Source organism: Triticum dicoccoides, chromosome 3B, assembly GCF_002162155.2.
Source record: "Triticum dicoccoides isolate Atlit2015 ecotype Zavitan chromosome 3B, WEW_v2.0, whole genome shotgun sequence".
Taxonomy (NCBI): domain Eukaryota; kingdom Viridiplantae; phylum Streptophyta; class Magnoliopsida; order Poales; family Poaceae; genus Triticum; species Triticum dicoccoides.
Genome location: NC_041385.1, coordinates 85,492,694 through 85,503,672, shown reverse-complemented (window position 1 = coordinate 85,503,672; position 10,979 = coordinate 85,492,694). Strand labels below are relative to the sequence as shown.

Below are 10,979 nucleotides of genomic sequence, written 5' to 3'. Positions count from 1 at the left end.
GGGGGGGTTGATCAATTGAAAGTATACCGAGGTTTTTATGCCCCAAACTACGGATGTCGTGTTCTCCACAGGGACTAGGCGACGACGACTATGCTCGGCTAAAGCTAGGAAGCACAATTTTAAGAGATAAATGCAGAAAATAAGAATCTAAACTAACAATGATTGTTCCGGAAGATAATCCACAAAGGAAATGCAAAATAGCAAAGGGAGGTTCAGATATTACTTACTATCTTTTTGGTGTTTTCCTAGAACTTGAGAAATAAAAACTACAGGGGGACAACTTCAACAAAGGGAACTAACAAGACAAGAACACATATATGTATATAAAACTAGCAAGTATAAGACATGCGGAAGGAACAAGATTAGGGACAGCATACAATTGTTTCACATCACATATACATGTCACATATGTCACTGGTGCATAGCTAGCACATTGAACTTGAGATTAAAAACAATCACACCTCTGACTTCACAAAGAGCAGTCTCACTACAAAATAAAATCACAGGTATATATGTATCACATCACAAACACACATATGTATATATCGCAGGAACAGTAAACTGGACATTAATCATCAGCACACAACAATATTTTTGATGAATTACACACACACACACATACTAGCAGAATACCAATTGACAAAACCAAAATATGATAGATCAAGTATCTCTCAAAGTAACAAAGCCTCAACTAGTCAGATCTCAAAACACATACACTATATTATACAAGTACTTAAACAGAGCAAACAGCAGATTGCAAGTACACTTCAAATCTGAATATTACATAAGCATCTCAAGGCACAAATCTGAATATTACACAAGGTTCACCTAGCAGTTTTCAGAAATTTGCAAGAAGTAAGAGAGGAGAGAAGCAGCAGCAGTTTTAGTTCAGAGAAGAACTAGGAGCAGCAAGGAGAGAAGAGCAGCAGCAGGTTCATGGGAGAGGGAGCAGCAGCAGTTTTGGAGAGGAGGAGCAGCAGCGAGGGGAAGGAGAGGAATCAGCAGGGACGCAAGAACAGGAGCAGCAGCAAAGACGTGGGAGAAGAGAGCAGCAACAGTGGAGGGCGCAAGAAGAAGCGGCAGCAGCAGAAAGGGTTCATAGAAGGAGAAGCAGCAAGCAGTTTGGGGGACGAGGAGAGGTGGAGGAGCAGCAAAGGGAAGAAGAAGTTGGGGAAACAGCAGGGAGAGGCACGCCGGCTGGAGGGAGAGGTCGCGCGAGGCACCAGACCACCGCGTCTGGTAGGGCGCGCGAGGTGATGGTGAAGGCGCGGTGGAGATGGAGTGGTGCTGGTGGTGCTTGGCGCGGACGGTGGAGATGGATGGCTTCGGGGAGTGGTGGATGGAGATGGTGATGAGGTGGGAGGCGCACCACCACGCCGGCCTGGCCGTGGCGGCGGCCGGAGGTGGAGAAGTAGGGTGAGGGAGATAGAGATGCCAGGCCTAAGGGGATCGAAGAAGATGGCTGGGGATTTTACCCCTCTCGATCAGATCTGCATTCTCCTTGTTTAGCCCTCCTTGTTTTCTTCTTTCTTCCCAAGTTGGTCCCCTTCTTCTTCAGCTAGCCCCTGTAGGTTAATTCTTCTTCACACTCGAGTCCCTCTGCAAAATGCAGCAACCGCAACCTCTTAGACACTCCAATATAGAAGGATTTGGGCCTTATCGCCCTTTTCTGCAAAAGATGGAGTAGTGTTGTAAATGTGACATAATATGAGTATTTGAATATCTTTCGAGTAAATAATGTGAAAATATAATTACAATTTGATGCAAGAAGGCTAAAAATATTATATGAGGAAATACTCTATCAAGTTCCCCCACACTTAAATCTTTGCTTGTCCTCAAGCAAAGAAACATGACAAGAGCAAGATTGTGAACAGTGAGCTGACTAGAGAATGCCAAGTGAAGTAGATCTCCAAACAAAGCATGCTTTGAACTTTGCTAGTGAAAATCAATGGTCAGGAGTGCTTCAAAGCAGTAGGATACTAGTAGACTCAATCATTTTAAACTTTTACAATGATAAAAGTGGATCAACAAGTTCAAATGATGATTGTGCCAAAGGTTCCTAAAGAGAGCATGATCCCAAGAACAAAATGAACTGGAATTAAATCTTGTGATCAAATCACTTATTTACAGAGATAAAGCAATGATTATATTATTATTAGTCTCACCATAGGAACATACCACCGATCCCGAGAACATGGTATACACCTGGCTCGACCAATTATTAGTTTTTTTTTGTTTGTCTCCCCAAAGGAACATACCACCGATCCCGAGAACATGGTATACACCTGGTTCGACAATTACATTTTTTTATTATTAATTACTGCCCAAGCTAACCCGATTTCACATGCCACCGATCCCGGGAACATGACATGCTACTGTAGGTAGTCAGACTTATTTATTCATTATTACTTATCTTAAATGAACAACACATAAGCACAGAAATAGGAATCATCACTTCTCCATGTCTGGTTCACGTGCTACCGATCCAGGGAACATAGCATGCTAATCCATAGTGGTTAGGTGATTGCTCTCAATGGGAACACACTTAGCACAAATTCAGCATCTAAACGTGGTGATCTAGGTGTATCGAGTTAAAAGCAGAAAATGATTAAGTTTTCTAGTATACTAGGGATTTGAGCACTCAAAACTAATAACTTCCACTACTTTCAGCAAAGCAAGCATTGTATAGATCACTAGTTTACCAGGCATTCAACACTCAGTTCACATATTCTCATCAAGCACCATATGTCAAGTAAAATTCAGTGGGGCAACATTTAAGACATGGCTTAAGCAACCCAAATAACATTTGATTTCAGCGTGTATCAATGGATGGTATACTAGGAATGGGTCATGAAACAGCTCACCGGGCTTTGATCATGTAGCACTCGCTCGATCACCTCACCAGCTGCAGCTCTTCTCCCTTGCTTCCTCATGGATGCTCCAGCTTCACTCTTCCATATGTGTGCCCCATTGCTTCTCCTCATCGCCATGCTCTGACTCCACCAGGATCCCAAGGAATGTCACCTCGAACCTGGTCAGCATGTAGTGGATCGTGCACAAGCAACAACCTGAAAGAGCACTCAACCAAAGAGACAATGCAAGTGGTAGGGATAATACCCTCCAAGTCATCAATCGAATATCCAATTACATAAGCATAGCTATAAAGCACATGTTTAGGATGGTAGAAATCAGCAAGGTCAACACTAACATGAGGATGATATTTATCATTAAGCTCAAGACTAGCATGGGAATGATATGTTTCATTTAGCATAGGACTAGCACGAGGAAAGTAACTATGATCATCACAAATGAGAGTAATGCCACTAACAGGGTATATATCATCATATCCAAGTAAATGATTTTTCAAATCAATCTTAAGTGATGGTATCATGTAATGCAAGGTAGTAGCAAAGAAATCACAAGGCATCATGTCATCAAGAGGATTGAGTAAACCTGACACATCATGCTCATGTATGATAATAGGCCAATGAATCTCATGTTCTTCATCTTCATCTACAGCAGCTTCTTGTACTTCTTCAGGAGTAATAGATGATGAGTCTTCAACTTGATCACTTGGGAATTGCAGCTCTTGACCATCTTGTTCCTTGTCTTCTAGTTCATCTTCTACAATCTGAGGTATCTCTTGCTCAAGGCACTTGCTATCTTGCTCAACGAAATGTGAAGGTGTTGGAACCTCACATGTATCCATGGATATCTCAGCCACACTCAACTCAAGTTGTGAAGAAATAGTGCTGCCAGCGTTGATGTTCTTCTCAATCTTCCTTACTTCTTCCACTAGCTCCTTTCCACTCTTAATCTTCTTCATTTCCTCTAGTATAACCTTCCTAATAGGATCATCCTCGGCACTCCAAGTGAACTCGAGACTCAAAAGTGTGAGCTTGTCTATGTCATCTAACTCATCTTGTGTGGGCACTTGCACAAGAGATTGCACAACAGGTGCTGGAGTTGTTGGTTGACCAAATGGAGGACCATTTAACTCCATTGGACACATCTCCTGGTGTTGTGGTATATGAGTAGGAGCTGAATGGAATTGTTGTGGTGCATAGTTGTGGCTCTCCTCATTGTACCTAAATCCCTGCATATGATTACTAGAAGCAAACGATGAGATCTCAGGGTTATTGCTCCTATATGACATATTCTGGTTTTCAGGCCACCCATGTGTGTAATTGTTTTGGTATGAGCTATGCTGTTGAGCGAAGCTCATGCCAAAACAATCTGGAGGATGGGAGTAACCACGCTGACATTCAGCGGGCGAATGGCCCTAAAATCCACAAATATGGCAGGTAGGAGCAACATAAGGATAGCCTCTAGAATAAGGATCATAAGAGCTAGGCCTATCCTCAAAAACTCCTTCTCGCTGCCGAGCTAAATCATCTAATCGATGGGAAATCTTACCTATCAGTTCTTGAACACTTTTCGTGTTGTTTGTAGTGTTGCTCGCATAAGCCTGATGATCTGAATAGTAAGCCATAACCGAGAGGATAATCCAACCTGCAAAAAGGAAAAGAAGACAAAAAGATACTAACTAGAACAGGGGTTAGTGGCTAGAGATATATCACAAATATATAAAGCACAAAAAGGAAACAAGCTAAACCTAGTCTAAAGCCTCACACAAACGCTCGACGCTAGTCCTCGGCAACGGCGCCAAAATGATCAATTGAAAGTATAGCGGGGTTTTTACGCCCCAAACTACGGATGTCGTGTTCTCCACAGGGACTAGGCGACGACGACTATGCTCGGCTAAAGCTAGGAAGCACAATTTTAAGAGATAAATGCAGAAAATAAGAATCTAAACTAACAATGATTGTTCCCGAAGATAATCCACAAAGAAAATGCAAAATAGCAAAGGGAGGTTCAGATATTACTTACTATCTTTTTGGTGTTTTCCTAGAACTTGAGAAATAAAAACTACAGGGGGACAACTTCAACAAAGGGAACTAACAAGACAAGAACACATATATGTATATAAAACTAGCAAGTATAAGACACGCAGAAGGAACAAGATTAGGGACAGCATACAATTGTTTCACATCACATATACATGTCACATATGTCACTGGTGCATAGCTAGCACATTGAACTTGAGATTAAAAACAATCATACCTCTGACTTCACAAAGAGCAGTCTCACTACAAAATAAAATCACAGGTATATATGTATCACATCACAAACACACATATGTATATATCGCAGGAACAGTAAACTGGACATTAATCATCAGCACACAACAATATTTTTGATGAATTACACACACACACACACACACATACTAGCAGAATACCAATTGACAAAACCAAAATATGATAGATCAAGTATCTCTCAAAGTAACAAAGCCTCAACTAGTCAGATCTCAAAACACATACACTATATTATACAAGTACTTAAACAGAGCAAACAGCAGATTGCAAGTACACTTCAAATCTGAATATTACATAAGCATCTCAAGGCACAAATCTGAATATTACACAAGGTTCACCTAGCAGTTTTCAGAAATTTGCAAGAAGTAAGAGAGGAGAGAAGCAGCAGCAGTTTTAGTTCAGAGAAGAACTAGGAGCAGCAAGGAGAGAAGAGCAGCAGCAGGTTCATGGGAGAGGGAGCAGCAGCAGTTTTGGAGAGAAGGAGGAGCAGCAGCGAGGGGAAGGAGAGGAATCAGCAGGGACGCAAGAAGAGGAGCAGCAGCAAAGACGTGGGAGAAGAGAGCAGCAGCAACGGAGGGCGCAAGAAGAAGCGGCAGTAGCAGCAAGGGTTCATAGAAGGAGAAGCAGCAAGCAGTTTGGGGGACGAGGAGAGGTGGAGGAGCAGCAAAGGGAAGAAGAAGTTGGGGAAACAGCAGGGAGAGGCGCGCCGGCTGGAGGGAGAGGTCGCGCGAGGCACCAGACCACCGCGTCTGGTAGGGCGCGCGAGGTGATGGTGAAGGCGCGGTGGAGATGGAGTGGTGCTGGTGGTGCTTGGCACGGACGGTGGAGATGGATGGTTTCGGGGAGTGGTGGATGGAGATGGTGATGAGGTGGGAGGCAGACCACCACGCCGGCCTGGCCGTGGCGGCGGCCGGAGGTGGAGAAGTAGGGTGAGGGAGATAGAGATGCCAGGCCTAAGGGGATCGAAGAAGATGGCTGGGGATTTTACCCCTCTCGATCAGATCTGCATTCTCCTTGTTTAGCCCTCCTTGTTTTCTTCTTTCTTCCCAAGTTGGTCCCCTTCTTCTTCAGCTAGCCCATGTAGGTTAATTCTTCTTCACACTCGAGTCCCTCTGCAAAATGCAGCAACCGCAACGTCTTAGACACTCCAATATAGAAGGATTTGGGCCTTATCACCCTTTTCTGCAAAAGATGGAGTAGTGTTGTAAATGTGACATAATATGAGTATTTGAATATCTTTCGAGTAAATAATGTGAAAATATGATTACAATTTGATGCAAGAAGGCTAAAAATATTATATGAGGAAATACTCTATCAGGGGCGCCCCCCTATCTCCTGGCCTCCTCGAGGATCTTCTGACGTACACTCCAAGTCTCCAGGATCCTATTCTTCCCAAAAATAACGTTGCCGAAGGTTTCATTCCGTTTGGACTCCGTTTGATATTCCTTTTCTTCAAAATACTAAAACAGGCAATAAAACAGCAATATGGGTCGGGCCTCCGGTTAATAGGTTAGTCCCAAAAGTAATATAAAAGTGTATAATAAAGCCCATAATCATTCAAAACAGATAATAATATAGCATGAATGCTTCATAAATTATAGATACATTGGAGACGTATCACTTTGCGGCAGGGGCCTTCCCGGAGACGCAGCGGCTGGCGGAGGAAGCCGTCCGCTATCAGCGCGACCCGACCGGCGTTGCTGGGTCTGGGACAGATCCGCGGGTGGCCTGGACCTTCCTGGAGATCATCGCCGCTGCTGAGGCCCGCTTGCTGGTCTTGAGAACGCGGATGGGGCGGTTGTCCCAGGCCGGCACTGCGATGACGGCGGCCCTTTGGCCGGGTGCCGTCGTGCCGAGCAGCTTCACGTGCCTGGCGTGCTGGTTGGAGATGGGACCGGACCGGCTTGGCGAGTGGCGCGTCTCCGCCGCTCGTGCCGGTGCTGAGATGGTGCTTCGGTTCGCGCTGTCTTGGCATCCGGACCTTCAGCTGGACGCGCTGATGGGCCAGCGGGCCGGCTCGGAGCAGTTGTTGCAGGAGCAAGCCGGTCGGATCGCCTCCCAGGACAGCTACATCCCCGAGTTCGTCTTTCACGATGAAATCCATCCGGAGCGGACGGAAGACGGCAGGGTCGTGGGCAGCGACGACTTCGGCTTGCTTCTCCATGATCCGGAGGGGAGCTCGGAGGAGACGGGTGCCTACCGCGACACGGATGCCGAGGAGGACACCGGTGCCTCGCTGGACCCTGAGGCCGCCAGGGGAGGGCCGTCGACGTCGCGACGTGGCGCTGGAGATGCCTGAGACACTTTGTAAAATTTGTTAAGTAGCAGGTCCACCCACCCGCTGGGGGTTTTAGGGTGTAATGAACTCTGGCCGTGGGACTTTTCTTAAATATTTGTGTGTAAATGTCGTGAGTGCTTTCGCTCTCGCCTTCCGCTTTTTTGGACCGATTTCATGCACTTTTCCTTTTTCAAAACCTCCCCCCCCCCCCGCGAGTCAGACGGTTGAGGCTCCGGTCCGTGACAAGGAGTTCGATTCTTCGAGAGGAGCGCGCAGGACTTGGGTCCATCAAAACATTGAGCGCGAGCGAAACACCCACTGGGCCGGCTGACGGCAATCCGTCGAGGCCGGTTGGCGAGAAGTCGGTCGTGCGGATGCTTATTTGATAAGCGGCGGGCCGGGTTGATCGACCGGGCAGCCTTTGACTTAGTGTATGAAGCGTAAAGGAGCTTTGGCCCATTGTGCTTGCTAGCCGACAGCCAAAGCTGGATCTGTGGCTTTAGGGCGAAGTGGGGGGGCGCGGCATCCTAAATTTATCAGGAATCACCAAGTAAGATGGCGAGGTGGCGGTCGAGCCGGCCAGCCCCCGGGTCGAGCGAGTCGGACAGGTGGCCGGGTTCAGTGTTATAGTGATGCAGGAAAATAGGGACACAAATAAATTGCTCGACAAAAGGCAGCCCCCAAGTCTCGTTCGGGGACCCCATAGTTTCATGCGTTTACAAAAGGCGACGATACATACACTCGTGCGGCTAACTGTAAAACGGGCGGAGGAGTTCCGCGTTCCACGGCCGGGTCGTTTCTTCACCGGCGGTGTCCTTCTTGCGCTTCTTCGACTTGTGTGTGTCGATGAGGTAGTAGGCGTTGCGGTCGCGTAAGGCCCTGCTCACGATGAATGGGCCCTCCCATGGAGGGGACAACTTGTGCTGGCCTGCCTATTCTTGGACGGGTCGGAGGACGAAGTCACTCTTGCGGAACGCGAGGGGCTTGATCTTCTTACTGTGGTAGTGCCTTAGGCCTTGCTGGTAGATGGCCGAACGACTGAGCGCCAGGAGGCGTGCTTCTTCGAGCAGGTCGATGCCATCTTCGTGGGCTTCTCTGGCTTAGGCTTCGGTGTACATCGCGACGTGCGGCGAGTCCAACTCGACATCGGTCAGGATGACGGCTTCGGCTCCATAAACGAGGAAGAACGGGGTGAACCCGGTCGACCGATTCGGCGGGGTGCGTAGACTCCAGAGAATGGCCGGCAACTTGTAAAGCCAGCTGCCGGGTGAGCGGATGAGTGGCTCGACAAGTCGCGGCTTGACGCCGGACAAGATGAGTCCGTTGGCCCGCTCGACCTGCCCGTTGGACTGCGGATGTGCAACGGAGGCCAGGTCGAGGCGGATGCCGGAGACAGAGCAGTATTGCTCGGGCGCACCTTTGGCGAAGTTGGTGCCGTTGTCGGTGATGATGCTGTTCGGCATGTCGTAGCGCACCGCTATGTCCTTGATAAACCGGACGGCTGTTGGCCCGTCGAGTTTCTTGATTGGTCTCGCCTCGATCCACTTGGTGAATTTGTCCACTGCCACCAGCAAGTGCGTCATGCCGCCTCGAGTGGTTTTGAAGGGTCCCACCATGTCGAGTCCCCAGACCGCGAAGGGCCAGGCGATCGGTATGGTGCGGAGTGCTGACGCCGGCTGGTGGCTGCGTTTGCTGAAGCGCTGGCACCCCTCACATTTTAGAACGAGCGACTCTGCGTCTTCGAGGGCCATGGGCCAGTAGAAACCGTGGCGGAACTCCTTGGCCACCAGGGATTGCGATGCGGCGTGGTGCCCGCACTCGCCCTAGTGAATGTCGAGGAGGATGTCGATGCCTTGTTCCTGCTCGACGCAGCGCTGGAACACGCTGGTGGAGCTGCGCTTGACGAGCTCGTTGTTGATGATGCTGTAGGCGGACGCCCGGCGCTGCACTTGCCGAGCTTCGGTCTCATCCATGGGGAGAACCCCGCTCTCCAAGAATTCTGATATTGGGAGGGCCCAAGATGGAGCCGTAACCACGGCGAAGACGGTCACCAGGGTGGGTTCCGAGTCGCCAGCCCCCGGGTCGGGTTGAGCAGCCCCTGGGTCGGGGATGGCAACGGCCGGGTCCGGGGTGTTGGTGGCCGGGTTGAGCTGAGCAGCCCCCGGGCCGGGTTCAGCATCCCCCGGGCCGGCTTGAGGTGCGGCCGGGTCGTCTGGAACATGGATGGACTCGGAGTCCGGCGACGGCTTGACAGACGGCTTGCGTAGGTGCTCGAGGGAGACGCCGGACGGGGTGGCTTGAAGGGACGAGGTGATCTCGGCGAGCGTGTCGGCTGCTTTGTTCTCCGCGCATGGGACATGGAGGAACTCACAGCCCTCGAAGGATCCGGACAGCTTCTGGATGACGAAGCGGTAGCTTGCCATGTTGGAGTCGTGGGCGTCCCATTCGCTAGAGCACTGCTGCACTATCAGGTCCGAGTCGCTGTAGCACAGGATGCGTCGGATGCCGAGTTCCTTGGCAAGCTGGAGGCCGTGCACCAAGGGCTTCATATTCGGCGATGTTGTTGGAGGCGGCGAAGTGGATCTGGAGCGCATAGCGGAGTCGGTCGCCCTTCGGGGACGACAGTACGATGCTGGGCCCCAGGCCGAGCCGCATCTTGGACCCGTCGAAATGCATGCGCCAATGCGTCGAGTCGGGAGGCGGCGGCAAGTACTGGGTCTCGGTCCAGTCGACGAGGAAGTCGGCTAGGGCTTGAGACTTGATCGTGGTGCGGGGCTCGTAGAGAATGGTGTGGCCGGCTAGCTGGATCGCCCACTTGTTGACCCGGCCAGAGGCGTCCCGGCACCCGATGATTTCTCCGATAGGCGCCGTGCTGACGATGGTGACGACGTGCTCTTGGAAGTACTGCTTCAGCTTCTTGGCAGTGAGGTACACGTCGTAACACATCTTCTGGTAGTGCGGGTAGTTCTGCTTGGAGATGGAGAGCACCTCGCTCAGGTAGTAGACCGGGCGTTGGACGGCTTGGATCTTGCCCTTCTTTGGTCGCTCGACCACCAGCACCGTGCTGACCGCCCGCGAGGTCGCGGCTATGTAGAGCAACAGCAGCTCCTAGTCGGTCGGTGCAGCTAGGACTGGTGCGGTGGAGAGCATGCACTTGAGGTCTTGGAAGGCCTCGTCTGCCTTGTCGTTCCATTCGAACGGGCTTGTGTTCTTCATCAGCTAGTACAGGGGTAGCGCCCTCTCGCCCAGCCGGCTTAGAAACCGGCTGACCGAGGCCAAGCATCCGGTGAACTTCTGGACATCGCGCAGCCGAGCCGGCTTGTGCATGTGCTCGATGGCCTTGATCTTCTCTGGGTTCGCCTCAATGCCGCGTTCCGAGACGAGGAAGCCGAGTAGCTTTCCGAATGGGACGCCAAAGACGCACTTTTCCGGGTTAAGCTTGACCTTGTATTCGCGGAGGTTGGTAAATGTTTCCTTCAAATCATCGAGGAGCGTGAGGTGCTGCTTGGTCTTCACCATGATGTCGTCCACATACATGTGGA

General features: G+C 49.8%; 1 protein-coding gene across 1 annotated transcript; it reads right to left on the bottom strand.

The window, feature by feature from the left end:
* Window positions 1–636: 636 nt before the first annotated feature.
* Window positions 637–6,248, bottom strand: LOC119274907. Its single transcript, XM_037555663.1, has 2 exons — window positions 4,417–6,248; window positions 637–4,109 (listed from the first exon to the last, which is right to left on the bottom strand). The coding sequence occupies exon 2, from the start codon at window positions 4,100–4,102 to the stop codon at window positions 2,981–2,983; it is 1,122 nt and encodes a 373-aa protein (XP_037411560.1). The 5' UTR covers window positions 4,103–4,109; window positions 4,417–6,248; the 3' UTR covers window positions 637–2,980.
* Window positions 6,249–10,979: the final 4,731 nt, after the last annotated feature.

Coding starts and splice junctions, on each gene's coding strand:
- LOC119274907 (XM_037555663.1), bottom strand. CDS start 4,102: ATGCAGGGATTTAGGTACAATGAGGAGAGCCACAACTATGCACCACAA.